This window comes from Emydura macquarii, unplaced genomic scaffold (genome assembly GCF_026122565.2).
Source record: "Emydura macquarii macquarii isolate MOO-44397 ecotype Brisbane River unplaced genomic scaffold, CSIRO-AGI_Emac_v2 contig_2292, whole genome shotgun sequence".
Classification (NCBI taxonomy): Eukaryota; Metazoa; Chordata; order Testudines; family Chelidae; genus Emydura; species Emydura macquarii.
The window spans coordinates 2,256,085-2,271,307 of NW_027132429.1; the positions used below are offsets into that span (position 1 = coordinate 2,256,085).

General features: G+C 49.4%; 1 protein-coding gene across 3 annotated transcripts in view; it reads right to left on the reverse strand.

Moving 5' to 3' along the window:
• RFX1 (regulatory factor X1) overlaps positions 1 to 15,223 on the reverse strand; it is a 45,163-nt gene that overhangs the window by 18,184 nt on the left and 11,756 nt on the right. For 2 of the 3 annotated variants that reach the window (XM_067560595.1, XM_067560594.1), the window contains exons 3-6: positions 10,770 to 10,879; positions 10,073 to 10,156; positions 4,720 to 4,815; positions 1,123 to 1,218 (exon numbers count right to left, since the gene is read on the reverse strand). In XM_067560595.1, the coding sequence (XP_067416696.1) occupies positions 1,123 to 1,218; positions 4,720 to 4,815; positions 10,073 to 10,156; positions 10,770 to 10,879 (386 nt within the window). The remainder of the gene's footprint in view (positions 1 to 1,122; positions 1,219 to 4,719; positions 4,816 to 10,072; positions 10,157 to 10,769; positions 10,880 to 15,223) is intronic. The other variant, XM_067560596.1, reaches the window with a different exon arrangement.

Below are 15,223 nucleotides of genomic sequence, written 5' to 3' on the forward strand. Positions count from 1 at the left end.
CATCGCTTCGATGGTGCTCGCTAGTTGGGTCACTTCTAGCCCAGCTCAGGCTTGTAACAACCAACAGCTGCTTCCATCTGACGACTGCTTGGTGGCTCCTATGCGAAGTGAGTTACGAATACAGGAATGGCCAGACTGGATCCAAGCCAACGCCTGGGTAGCCCAGTATCCTGCCTCTGAGAGAGGCCAGCACCAGCTATGACCGAGGGCGGTGTAAGAACCCGCTAGTACAGATGCTGAATCATCTTCCCCCCCTCCCCCCCGCCCCCCATTAAATCTCATTCTGGTCTCTAAGAATCTGTCCACACTGCAGGTGGGAGGTGTGGTTGCAGCATGTGTAGACATACCCCACCTAGTTGGGCTAGCCCCACCTGCCCAGAACCCTGCTACATGCTGACATGGTGGTTGCCTGTGCTGCTGTGGCTTCTCAGCCATTGTTAGTTTGATCTAGCTAGCTCAGGTCTGGCTATGCATGCTGTGGTCTCACCTCCTGACTGCTGTGTAGACGGATCCTAAGACTCAGAGATGGGCTTAAACCCTGAAACAGGAAATGTAACTTGACTTCTTGTGGCAGAGAGTTCCACAGTCTGATCATGTGTTGCGGGAGAAAGTATTTCCTTTGATCAGATTTCAAGTCGCCGCCATTTGTACCACCCAGGTGCTCACATTTAACTCAGACAGCCACTGTTATGAGAGCTAATGGGCCTCCTGGATAGCAGCCTCAACATCCAGGATGGCACAGACCACAGAGACTGAATTCCCCACAGGGCGGGGGGCACCCAGCCTGGGGAGGGCAAGATCACACGGATGTTGCCCAGACTGTATCTGCCCACATAACAAAACTTTGCAAGATTCATGTTTCTCTGTAGCAGAGGTGGTCAGAGCTACAGCCACATCAACAGCTGTGAGTTGCTACTGGGGGAAAGATACTAAAATTGTATGTGAAAGCTGCTGTAGTGGGGACATAAGAATAAAATCCCAATTGCAGATCTGCAATCCACACCCATTTACTACTGTTATCATCCCCTCTGGCTTTTCTTTCCCCACCTGTGAGGGCTCGGGTGATATCCCGGGGGAGTTGGGGAGGGAGGGGTGACTTTGGGATCTGCAACCATACAGCACCTCTTGTGAGACGGGCACTTGCTGGACTCCATGCACCTGAAGCTGCTGCACTTGTCCTGGTTTGGTGGTGGAGCTATTGCTCTGGACGGGGGAGCGCTGGAAAAACAAGGAGGAGGTGTTTTATCGGCCGCTTAGCGGGAAGGAGTAACACAGATCATGTTACTATAACACATGCTCTCTTCTTCCTATTTCAAATCCCTGCTGGGAGCTCCGAGCTCTGCCAATCCCACAGCCCTCTGCTGTTCCTAGGGGCGACGTAGCTAGCTGCCAGAGATGGATGGTGCTTCAGGGAACAGATGACAAGCATGCAAACTAAGGTAGGAACAACACGGGGTGACAGCAGCACGGGAAGGGGGTAGACAAGAGCACAGCTACTATAATGCCACCCTTCCCCCCTCCCAAAATCTGGGGAGAAAGTGTGAGGAATATAGGAATTGCTAGACTGGATCCAGTATCCCATCTTCCATAGCAGGCAGCCAGTCACAGCTGCTTCCAAGGGGAAGTTTCTTGTTACCACGTGTCAGGTAGAGGTTTGCTCCTAACCCCTTTGCCATTTGTTATTCTAGTTAATATAATTCTTCCAATTATTCATAAAAACCCTCAACCCTCCTGTGAAGACGGTTATGCTCTTGATCCCAATAACAGCCAGTTGCCAAGAGTTCCACAAGTTAATGCACAATGTGTAACAGAGTGTTTCCTTTCTACAGGATTGTCATCCTCTGCTCTGTGTTTTTGCCTGATTCTTTGCCTGTCTTTAAATAAGAATTCCTAGCTCTTATCAAGCACTTTACAGCAGCAGATCTCAAAGCACTTTACAAAGGCAGGCAGTAGTATTATTCCCATTCTACAGATGGGGGAAACTGAGGCACGGCGTGGTAACGTGACTTGCCCAAGGTCACCCAGCAGGCCATTGACAGAGCAGGGAACAGAACCTGTTTCTGTTGAGGCCCAGTCCAGAGCTCTAACCATTAGGCAAAACTCCTTGGGGCTGGACTGCGTTAGCTATTCTAGTGTCCTGTAGTGGTAAGCGCTCAGTTTACACTTGATAATTTGGTCCCAACTGTGGTTTCCAAAGTAGGGCATTGCCTCCCTAGCACTGTATCACAGCCTCCCTGCTCCTTTGCATCCCCCAGCTACCCTTTATATGTCCCAGCAGGGCCGGGCCTGAGTCACATGCTTCCATCATGTGGCATCATCCAATCATTCCTTTAAAGGGCCAGCTCACCCCTTGACAGTTCTGCTATCAGGCTCTTTACAAATTTCCTGCACATCTGCCCTTCCTAGCTTTCACACATGGTAGAAGAGCCACTGCCAAGCTAAAAGATCATGTACTGCCAAAGGTCCTTCTCTGCGTTATTAACACTGGAAAGAATTTCATAACATTTTGCCTCTTCCTACAAAGATTCCAGGAGCAACCTTTAATCTGACGGGACTCAGAGTCCTTAGCATAGCAGAACCTTCCAAGGAGCCCTAAATTTGGTCCTGATGTAAAATAACATCCTGGGGGGAAGCTACCTCACCGTCACCATAGCCACTCACAAGCTCTGTACATTGCAAAGGTAGCCTAAAAGTCCCAGCTCCTCCAAGGTGCTGAATGCCTAATTCCCACTGAAATCAATGGGAGTTAGGCACCTAAAGACCTTGGAGGATCTGGACCAAAGTCCCTTACTAATGAATTACTTTAGACTGAAGCCAGGAGCAGAAGCGGAACAAGACACATCTTGATACACTCCTGCAACCCCCAAGAAATTAAGGGCGAACCTCTGATTTCACTGGAATCTGCATTAGCGGGAGAGGACCTAGTTAGGAAGCAGGGCTCAGATCCTCTAAGGGTCCTTTGGCTCCTAACCATCCATGGGGCCAGCCCCTTAGGGGAGTGAATGGGGTGACGGTGTCCGAGCTGCTGGGGAGCAGCCAATGAGGGGCCGAGGGCTGTTGGGTTAGAGCTGCTGGGCAGCAGAAACTGCAGAGAATAGAAATATGTCATTCCCCGCTCTAATTACTACACGCCCCCCATCCTGAACTGAGAACGGAACCCGGGAGTCCTGGCTCCCACCCCCCTACTTGACTTTCAGTATGTCACACAGCACAGCCGGTGAAAGCAGTCTGTTTTGTCAGCTGCCTTTCCCGGTCACGAACCCCCACAAGGCTGGGGGGGGGAGTTTGTGCAAATACAGCAGGGGAAGGTCATTATCTTGATGAACAAACGACTCTGCGGTGCATCCTTTCGTGCACCTCATCACAGCGTTCTGGCCTGCATTCAAATGTGCCAAACGCAGCGCCCGAGGGTCGGACCCTGCAGCCCTCATTCACAAGGGGACCCGCTGAGGTCAACAGGACAGTTCCCCAGCACGGGGGCCACGGGGCCCAGCCCCTTACAGGTCCCGGGCAGCCTGACTCCTGTTGATTTCAGTGGGGGTGAAGTGCCTATTGTGGGGGTGATCTGGGCCAATTGGGATGGCTTGGATTCCTCACACCGGCAATGAGCAGTTAAGGGAAGCCGGGAGCCTAATTAGTCCAGTCTAGGGCACTGGGAGGGTAATGAAAGCTTAGACCCAGCTGGGGAGGAGCAGCCGGAGCGGTTCCTATAAAGGAAGGAATGCAGGGCAGACAGGAAGCCGGGAGCTTCTGCTCTGTGAGATTGGAACTACAGAGGGGTCGGCAGGGAGCAGCTTGTGCCCTGGGACTGTCCCTGAAGGGAGCGGGCAGCCTGAGGGAAGAAAGAGGCTGAGGGTCAGTGGCGCAGGAGACAGGCCTCCATGGAGATGGCCCCAGAGTGCAGAAGAACTGGGCAGAGCCTGGGAAGAGTTTTCATTCCTGCGAGTTGGGCCATTGTGAGCCCAGAAGAGCTGGGGCGCGCAGCGTGAGCTGGCCGGAGGGCCATGGAAGTCTGGAGGAGACAGGGGCGGCAGTGCCAGAGCTGGCCACGAGGAGGTGGTGAGTCTATGCCAAGGACACACACACGCAACATGATGGCTTGATCCCCTCCGTGCCTCACGCACCCCCCACCAGTCCCCTTCCTATGTCAAAACCAAGATCAGTCTAGCTCCCTCAGGGCCATTCGCTCCTCTAGTGTGACCTCCTGTCGAACACTGGCCGAGGATTTCACCCGGTCCCCCCTGCACCGAGTCCCATCACTTGTCAACGTTAACGTCAGCCCGAATGATCAATGTGAGAGTGACAAGGGACAGCAGCCTTCCAGGCCTTCCAGTTACTCAGAGTGCAGTGGGGAACATTAAAACCATCACACAAATCCCCCTTGAACATGCCCCTTCCTTGGTTTGAGGTCTGGACAGGATCTGAGGCCAAACAAAACCTGGAGTCCAACTCTGGGCCCAGAGCTAATCAGTTTCTGGCGGGTTGGCTGAATCTTTCCCCAGGAAGATGCTAATGTCCTGGTGCGGATGTGAAATGCTGCAGGGATGAGACATGGATGCTACAAAGGAACAGATGCTGGTGGTGAACGGACAGCGGAGGGTGGAGGTAAATAATGAGCGACAAAGAGCAATGCAACCAAATCTTCCTGCTTTGTGGCTGTCTGGGGGCCCGGTCATGCTTTCCCCAGGCTAGGAAAGAAACAAACATCCTGCCACCCACCTCAGGTGGAGAATGGACCTGCTGTTGTACACCGTGCATGGCCAGCGTGACCTGACCTCCTTTGCTAGCCTGGGAAGTACTCTGCACCACCAGCCGCTGCAAAGGGACGATACAAAAGAAGGCGTGGTTAATGACCACCTGGCGGTGAGAGGAATGCCAAATGCTGCTGGCCGGTGGGGAGCCAGGTTGGTCATGGCCGGAGCTAATCCAGAGGACTGCCCAAACTGGGCGGCCGGCAGGAGTGTAGACTGTAAGTGAAGCTGTATTGGCTTTGGTAACAATACTCACCAGTACAGCCCAAGCCAGGGTGTCATTAGGAACAGTACTTTATTTCTCTGGATTAACTCCCACACAGAATCATGACTAAACCAAAACAACCCCTGTGGCTCCCTGGGCGGCAGAAACCCTTATCTGCGAACAGGCTGTGCGCTTGTTTCCCAAAGCAGGGGTTGTGCCATCACTTGGGGGTTTTAAACACTAGACAATGAAAGCAAAGAGAGAAATACACTGGCTGGGAAATGGGGTAGAGGATCTAAGGGCTCTTCCGTCTCTATTTCTTTGAGTCAGGGGAAAATAATATGCAGCGGGGCACATTCTGCAGCGTTCCCTTTTCGTGTTCGTTTGGTTTGTGCTGTTGCTCTGAGGAACAGCTGCCTTCCATCAGGCAGACTAACACCACGTTGGCCAAGGGCTTTATTTCGGAGCGTGCTGTTTCCCAATGCAAGTGCAACCCGCCAAAACCTGGAGGCGTGGCGCAGCATTTGGGTCGCATTCTCTTCTCTTTGATCCCACCTTCAGGAGCCGGCTGAGAGGTGGGTTCTCCACCTGAGATGTGGTTTTCAGGTGTTCACGGTTCCTCTAGCAACTGCCTGTCCAGGCAGCTGCATTAACCAGGAAAAGGCTGTTCAGGTCATTCCTAAGTGGAACGTTAGCGGAAGCAGCCGAGCACTGTGAAGCAGGTGTGAAAGCTGGCCTAGCTAGGAATAATGGGAAAATGCCTGGGAAAGCAGCTTGGCTGTGGAAAAGCCTCCTCAAAGGGAGGTGTGGGACTTTAAACACTTGGGACTTTAAAATCAGACTGTATAAAGCATTAGTGAATATACGACAGGGAACAATCCTGCATCAGCTGGGTGAGGAGCTAGATGGGCTTTCGTGGGTATTTTCAATCTCCACATGCTGCTTCTTTTGAGCTTATGCACATGCTCCAAGGTGCTTATGACAGGAGAGATTCCATAGTCACAATGGCCTGATGGTGTTCATCATGCTAGTCCAAACAGCTAGCTCTCAGCTGGCACGTCTGAAAAGCCCATCACTGAGGATTTAGGCCCTACACACCGATTACAAATTCCAGTAAGATCTGTCCAGTTCAGACAGACAATCAAGACACTGTCCAAATCTTTGGCTGAGTGGCTTGCGGTGGGGTTCTGATCTGTCTGGATTTTCTACTGCGCCGATTGTTTGAGTGACACTCTGGGAAAAAGGCAAGTCCTGCAGCTCAGCCTAGACGCGGTGAGTGCTGGACTCACCCTGACATCTCACTTTGGGATGGAGGAGGTCTGATCCATTCACATCAGTGTAGATCAGCACCAGAACCTTGTCATGGATCTAACAGTGAACAGGAAAGAGGAGGAAGCTGTGAGGCACAGATGTTCTCTTTAGCTTGTTCTGCATAGCAGATGATTTCAGTCAGGCTTTTGACAATCCCACATGACATTCTCATAAGCAAGCGAGGGAAACGTGGTCTAGATTAAATTACTGTAAGATGGGTGCAAAATGGATTTAAAGATCATCCTAAGTAGTTATTAACAGTTCATTGTCAAACTGGGGGAATGGATCTACTGGGGTCCCGCAGGGTCTGTCCTGCGACAGACACCATTCAGTGTGTTCATTAATGACTTGGATAATGGGATGGAGAGCATACTTATAAAACTTGCAGATGACACCCAGCTGGGAAGGGCTGCAAACACTCGGGAGGAAAGGATCAGAGTTCAAAGCAACTTTGAAAAACTGGAGAACTGGTCTGAAATCAACAAGATGAAATTCAGTAAAGACAAGTGCAAAGTGCTACACTTAAGAAGGAAAAATCAAACGCACAACTACAAAATGGGGAATAACTGACTAGGCGCTCGCACTGCTGAGGAGGAGCTGGGGTTGTAATGGATCACAAAGTAATTATTTAATAGGAGCCAACAATGTGATGTAGTTGCGAAAAAGGCGAATATCATTCTGGGGTGTATTCCCAGGAGTGTGGCGTGTAAGATCTTGGAGACAACTGAACTGCTCTACTCGGCACCGGTGAAGCTTCAATGGGAGTACCGTGTCTGGGGTACCACACTTTAAGAAAAAATGTGGACAAACTGGAGAGGATCCACAGGACAGCAACAAAAATGGTGGAAGGTTTAGAAAATCTGCCCTGTGAGGCAAGATTAAAAACACTGGGCATGTTTAGTCTTGAGAAAAGCAGACTGACAGGGACCTGGCAGTAGTCTTCAAATATGCTAAGGGCCATTCGAAAAAGGACAATGATCAGTTGTTCTCCATGGCCAATGAAGATAAAACAAGAAGGAATCGGCTTAATCTGCAGCAAGGAGTTAGAAATTTTGTCCTAATATCTAACCTAACTGGAAGAACAGTTGAGCACTGGAACAGGCTTGTGGAATCGCCATCACTGTAGGTTTTTAAGAACAGGCTGGAGAAACACCTGTCAGGGCTGGTCTAGGTTTACTTGGTCCTGCCTCTCGAGGTCCCTTCCAGCCCTACATTTCTAGGAGTCTCCAAGTGATGCAGCTCCCTCTTCCTACACCCATCGCGTAAAGCACAGACTCCTTCTCCAGCAATGTCCACCATTCATCAAATGCTCCCACCATTAACCTGGTTGGTTTCGGAATGAAGGATCATCACCCAAGAGTCACTCTCCTCGATATCAGCACAGGTGATGGGTTTGTGGGCTAAACGTCAGATTAGAAATATCCCCTTAATCCAAATCTTCAAATCAAGGAGTCGTTCAATTGTCAATCCTTCAGGGGCTTTTAGACAAGATCTTTTGAAGAAAGGTGGTAGGATATGAAAGATTTCACGGTGTGTGTCTAAGGCAGAGTGTTTAACTCAGTGGCCTTGGCCAAAGTTTCCCACTGAGCCATCTGGCTGTTAGCTAGCTCCACCAGACAGCGGCATTTCAATGCTACTGTGTGTAGTCTGTGAGCTGCTTTGGGAAATATTTTATTTATTTCATTATGGAAGAAGGAGGTTGCCAAACCAAGCACAGACTGGAAAAATGGGACAGTTGCTTTCTCTCTTTAATCTTGCCTAGTTCAGTGTCTGCAATCCTCCCCTGTTTGTGTGTAGTTGTCAGATCCACATGGGTTTCATTCATTGATGAGTTCAAGGCAAGACAACTTTTTGTCTGGCAGTGCTTTTTAATGTGGAAAGGAAAAGCCAGAGGCAGAGCTGATGGGAGTTTGCACAGAACTAAAACTCCTTTGTGCTGGACATGCTCCAGTCTGTCCCAGACATGGATGAAACCATTGTTTAGACAATGTTTAGTGGCTCATCAGCTGTGCTAGATGAAAGAAACTCACAGACCTTCTTGCAGTCTCCGGATGCCTCTCCATATGACTACAACTGCATCTTCATTACAAACGTAATGCTTTACCAAGACAGCCCCTTCTGTCGAAGGGCATTCCCCATGGCATGCTGATTCATTATCCCTGCCCCATGAGAAGTAAGTAAGAATTACCCCCGATTTGCAGATTGGGAAACTTTTTTTCAAGGTCACACAGTGAGTCAGTGGCAGAGTCAGGATGAGAATCCAGGAGTCCTGATTCCCAGCTCCCCCTGCTCCGACCACTAGAGACCATTCCACTCCCACAGCTGGGAATAAAATTGAGGAGTCTTACATAACCTCAGAGTCCACCAGAAGATAGACGATGGGTGAACTGGGAATGGAACCCAGATCTCCTGACATCTGTGTGGTAGAGTCTGTGCTATAATCACATGACCACCATTCCTCCCTAAGACACTGTCCCAGTTTTCAAGAGGTCCATTCCACAGGTCAAACTGCCCCGCTCTCCCTTTGCCGGTGCAGCAGGAAGAGCCTCTGTGTCTTCTGATTCCTATACCGCCATTCACTGCTGTTGCGAGTTTCCCTGAGAACGATGCTGGGACAAGCCAGCCCAAGCCTTACGTAAAGGATCTGATCAAATTCCCATTGAAGTAGGTGAAAAGACTCCTATTGATGTCAGTGAGAGTCAGATCTGACCCTATATGACCAGGGACTAGGTGGGCCCAATGGTCCAGTTACCACTCACTTAGTCCTAGGGCTACAGTCAGACCTGGAATACGTCAGAGCAGTTCTGCTGGTCTCTGATCCAGAATCAGTCGTGCTCATAAATGGTGGCGTTAAGTTACGTGGGGTGTAAAGTGAACAGAGAATGTGGTGTAGCCTGTGCCCCTCTGGCATTCAGTGGGCATGCAAAAACGTATGTCAATTCAGTGGGTGAGTCAGATTAGTGCAAATGAGGCAGAACTCACCAAGCATCTGGGAGGCCCTGTGATATGTAGGAAAAACAGAGGGGCTGTGGAACACGCATGTCAATTCACATCAAGGGGGTGGAAGGCCTGGGGAAGTAGCAGGAAAAGCATCTAACTGATGGGGAAAATAAATGAGCTGGAAGGCCCTCTTTTATCTTCCACCCTCCTGTGATTTGCTTTTCCTGCTTAATGCCCCTTACACCAGCTACATCAAATCTGCTCCCATATAAGACAATCCGCGTTTAGCCACTAACATCAATGAGACCTGGATCGACCCACTTCCGTCCATTCTTCTGACCATTCTGATCCATTGCAGCCAACACGCAACCCCATTTGAGCCATCACTAAATCTGGACCCCTCTTGTTAGACAATAAGCTTCCCCTGGACGAGTTGGATTAAACTGATCTGAATGTTTCTTACCCACCTCTAACTTCGAATCTCTTATCCGTTAACGTGAAAAGCCCCAGAAGCACGGTTATTCTCCCAGGTGTGCATGGTCAGGTGCCTCTTATGCAGGTTACTAAATGCAGAGGGTCTGATTTCCCTCACGCTTCCACTACTTTTACAACAGTGGAACTCCATCGATTTCCAAGGAGTTATTCCTGCTTTGCGCTGGTCCGAGGAAGGCTGCTAAATCTACGTGTGTGAATGAACTGAACATGCAGTTAGATAGCTGTGCCTACAAATATATTCTGAGGACAACTTAACACAGAGACGCCATGAGCTGCAAGGTTACCAAGCACAGGGGGTTGCAGGTGGGAAGTGTGGAAGAGCACAGGGCCTGGGGCTTCCTGAATCATCACAAAGGCAGATGGGACTTACCTGCGGGGGCACTTGCACACCTGTAAGCTGGAGCGGAGATACTGAAGGTGGCTTAGCCTGTACGCTGGCTTGAACCAACAGCCTCTGTCAAATGAAACACGCAGAGTTCAAGGTGACTGGAGGAAACAGGAGTGATTACAGCAACGGCACCCAGACGTTCTCTGGCTGTTATCAGTCGCCAGCATTTAATAAAGCCCCTGGTATCAGCACACTTAACACAGGGGAGGAAGTATTATCAGCCCTGTTTTACAAAGACGCAGTGCGGGGAGCAACTGCCCAAGTTCATACAGTAACTTAGTGACAGAGCTGGGAACGGAACACAGCAGTCCTGACTTTCAGCCGTTCAGCTGGGAACAGAACCCAGGGGTCCTGATTTCTGGTCCTCCCCACCCCTGCCCCACTGTAACTTCAAAACACATGCCCCTCCCAGAGCTGGGAATGGAACCCAGGAGTCCTGACGCCCAGCCCCCTGCTCTGGCTACCGCTCCCGAGCTGGGAACAGAATCCAGAAGTACAGACTCCCAGCCTGTCCTTGCTGTAACCTCTAGACCACAAGAGGTGAAATGATTTCATGTTCACTAGGCAGAAAAGCAACAAACGAATCCAATGACCCAATTCTACCGTCATTTATTTGCCCTGCAACAAGTCTAACAGCTCCCAGCTGTCACCCAGGAAGATTGCCTGCTTGTCCACATACCTGCTGAGTGGCCTGAACTTGCTGCACCACCTGTGTTGGCACCCCAGATTGTGTGGCCGTCGAGCCCGGGCTGGACTCTGAGACGGAGTCACTGGGCCTCATGGCACTTTCTGAATTTTGGAAGAGGAGAAGAAAAGGTCACATTAGAAGCCAGAGGAAGGCACTTTAGAAAAGGTGTCCAAATCCTGCATGTATATTTCAAGTGAGTTGCAAAGAGGCAGCAGGGTCTAGTGGATTGAGCACAGGACGGGCGTTGGGACCGCGGGGAGGACAGGAGGGTTTCCAGTCATAGCTCTGGGAGGGACATACAGCTCCCAAACTCGGGAATGGGACCCAGGAGTCCTGACTCCCACTCCCATTGTTTAGACACTGCACCAAACTCCCTACCAAAGCCAGGAATAGAAACTCAAGGTAGTTACTTATGGAGGGTTCTGTTTATCTAGCTAGATGAGATCGACAAAAATGGAGCCCCGGAGTCCTGACTCCTACTCCCTTGTTCTAACTGTTAAACTCTCTCCCAGAGCTCATGAGTCCTGACTTCCAATCATGTGGCTCAATGTTTCATGCCCATGTGTAGAAAGGAGCCCTCTTCCCCTGGGTGTAACTCCTCTGATTACCATGCAGCATCAGGTGTGAATTTCAGCTCCTGCTTCTAACAGAAAGAAACCACCAGCAATTGCCTCTACCAAAAACTAATGAGAAAACAGGTGAACAAGGTCTCTGATAATGTCTGCCTGTTCGATGGACCCGTAATGCAAATACATTCCCTGCGAAGCAAGACAGGTACTTACGATCACAAGGAGCTGTATAGAGACAATCGTAATACATGGTGCAGTGGGCACAGGGGTGTGCGTTTGTGTTTGCTCACCTGCCTTGTGAGACAGGTAATAAAAGACCCAAGGTTTTTATAACCTGGAACCTTGGCCAGCTAATCCCTGCCAGTTCTCACCAAAGCTCCAGCGAGGCTGGTTTAGAATAAACATCCCTATCCTAGTAGGTGCAATCCCAACTCCCTGATCCTTACAGGAAGGGGTAGGGGGAGCTCATCTGGGGCTGATTCTAATCGAGAAGCGGGAGATCATGTTTCACGGGTGTCTCGTTTGACATTATCAACAGAAGAGAAGGAAAAAAATAGCTCAGTGACCTTCCAGGATGGTGAATTAGTCTGTTTCCTTAGGGCACTTGAACAAATCAATGTTAACGATGGGTTTAACGGCTTGCAAAGACCAAGAGACGGGACCGACTAACATCGAGGTCCCTTTCCCACTGCAACAGCTATGGGAATTTGTATGATAATCTTTTACTGACACTTTGTCAAAAGCCTTCTGAAAACCCAGTTCCGCTGGTTCCCTCGTGCCGTCCAGAAGCACACTGGCCCCATCACCACACCAGATCATAAAAAGGAGGCACTGTGGCCTACTGGCTACAGCACCAGACTGGGACGCAGGAGAACTTAGTTCATTTCCCAGCTCTGATAGTGATCTACAGGGCAACCTTGGGCTAGTCACGTCACTGCTCTGGGCCTCAGTTTCCACATCTGTAAAATGGGGATAATGACATTGGCCTGCTTTGTAAAATGCTTTGCGATCTACTGGTGAAAAGCTCTAGAGAAAAGTGAGGGATGATTCTTTTTGTTTTGTTAAACATCCCAAGCTCTGTAAAGCATTTTGGTCAAAATTCCTGCTCTCCCCACTATTCAATAGCTGGCTGCAACCCTCTGCCCCAGAGGTAGACGCATTTCAATGGGTCTGTGTGTATGTGCGTAAGTTGGGTTCAAAGACCCTAGTGAAACATAACATTATTATTATCATATTCCTTCCCTTTAAATTCTGGCTCCTCTAATTTAGGTGGGTATTTTTAATGTGTCTAAAACCACACCAGCCATTGATCCTACAGCACTTTAAGTTTACAAAGTGTTTCTCGGACCTTAGTTAAGCCACTCAGCTACCCTTTGAAGGAGGCAACTGTAAGTATTATCATCTCTGTTTTACAAGGGGGGAGACGAATGTCCACATCCTCAAAGGTACTGAAGTGCCTAACTCCCATTCAAATTCATGGGAGTTAGGTGCCTAAATAACTTTGATGATGTGGATCTTGCCAAAGGCTGTGCAGTAAATCCAGGCCAGAGGCAGGATTGGAACTCAGGACTGCCTGACTTCTAGCCCAATTCACAGCATGTTGGGTCATGTTATCTCCCGACACCTTTAGCATTCAAGACTGATAGCAAAATCCTGCCTTCATTCACAGGCCTGAAGTTGCACTGGCATAAAGGAGGGGAGATGTGGCAATATCAGGCCTGATCCTCCGCTGCGTGGCACCGCACGTGCACGTTTACACCAGCGGAGGTCATTCTGGCTTTGCAACATCCGATGCCCCCTGTAAGCAATCACACGATTGCAATGGAAAACCAGCTCGTGCTGTCTGCAAATATCCTATCAGTGCCCTTTTCAATTACATTAAGTGGGAGATGAGTGCAACAAGAAATCGGCCCCTAAGTAAGTTCTTAAGTGGCAAGATCTTTGCTCAGCTGTGCATCAAGTCACCTCCACCTCCTCCTCCTCCACCTAAAAGCCAGATGGTAAGTAAACCCGTCATTACTATTGCTTTTCTTCTCTCTCTCTAGCTCTTTTTTCCCCAAACGCAGCAGAGCATGGGTTTGTGGGATTACAAGGCATTTTGTTATTAGCACTGTTTCCACTACTACACTGGTGGGGAGAATGAGAGTACAAGAGAGACAGGTCTGATTGTGCCAAGGTCAGTGTTATTGACTAGGAACCAGATCACACCAAGTGCTAGATGGCAACAGTCAGTGGGAGTTTGCAGAGGCTCAGCACCTCTTGGGATCTGGTCCTACAACTTCCCTCCCAGTGGAATTGAGCACCTCCCAGGTAGGGTCTCCCTCTGGGCATGCTGCTGTTCTTTGCTTTCAGGCACTGGAGAAAGCTGTGCCTGCAGAGCCCTAATGGCTTCCCAGGAGGGAGAAGTGATGCCCAAGAGAGGCACGCACAGTCCCTGTACAGCACAGCAAAGCAGGGAGCTAGATGATTGCTCTCACAAGACCAGCCTCGGGAGCTTTCACAGCCACACCTCTCTGAGCTGGCCTGGCAGGAAATGATTTCTAGAAGGAGAGCAATGTCTTCTAACTAGGTGCCTATGCATCACCCCTCCCCCGCTTCTAGCCAGCTAGGTATTGGGGCCTGGTTTTCAGAGGTGCTGGTACCCACAGCTCCAGCTGAAGTCAATGGAGCTGCCCTGATCTACTCTTGCTGGGGATCTGGGCCTTTATTCCAGGGAAACAGAAGGAATCCAGCTTGAGATTCCTGGCAGCTCTCTGGCCTGCATCACTCCGGGATTGCGAACAGAAGGGTCAATGTATTATGACAGGGTCCGCACTGTGGAAAATCTGCCCTAGCTCACACTCCCCTTCAAGAATCAGAATGAACTTTCTCTGCATCAAAGCCAAGCCAGCTTTCAAACCTAGCCTCTGCAGACAGCCCTTAATGGAACTGACCTGGAGGGGCAGGGAGTGTTGGGGGAAGTCTGCTAGAAAGATAAACTCCAGCTTTGGTGGTGGGTGGAAGTCTTAGGACCTTACAGGGAATGGCTCGGTAGCTTGAATCTGATCCCCAGCAGCTTCTCCAATTAAACTTTCCACTGCTAGGAAAATATAATCTTGTTCAAACTCCCAACTGGAACATGAATCAAAAGGCTCAAAAGATTTCTCAACAGCTTAGGTGGAGCCTGATTATTATCTCAGGCTATCCAGGTTTCTTTGGATGATATTTCATGCAACTCTGCAACACGTGACTGAAGTCAGCGGGAATATTATCTGACTGTTTTCCTTGCCTGCCCTCAGTTAATTAGTAACCATCTTCCTTTATTTAGGAAACCGACTGCTCTTGATCTGGGGGTGTTTCGATGTAGAAGGGATGGCTGGCTGGTTCTGAGTCAGTTTACTGGAAATTTTCCCCCTATTAACCCAACTATTTCTCTTGCTTATTCAAACCCTGGCCTGAGTCATACTAATGTGCTACGATAAGGATTTCCTAGCATGATCTGAGAGGGGACAAAGGGCCTTTATGCACATGCCTTCTAAGACAGAAACTAGGACAAATTGCGTTACCTATGGATGGAGTTCATTTCTTAATGCACCCTGAATTCTTAAACCTGCGAGGACTCAAGCATTTCTGTTAACTCGCCGTTCATCTACCACAGTGATGATTTAAAGGATTGGAAAACCTGCCTTACAGTGATAGACTCCAGGAGCTCAATCTATTTAGCCTAACCAAGAAAAAGTTAAGGGGTGACTTGATCACACTCCGAAAGTACCTACATGGGGAACAAAACTTTGATAATGGGCTCCTCAACCTGGCAAAGATGTAAGAAGCTCGAATGGCTGGAAGCTAGACAAATTCAGACGAGATGAAAGGCACACATTTTTAACAGTGAGAGTA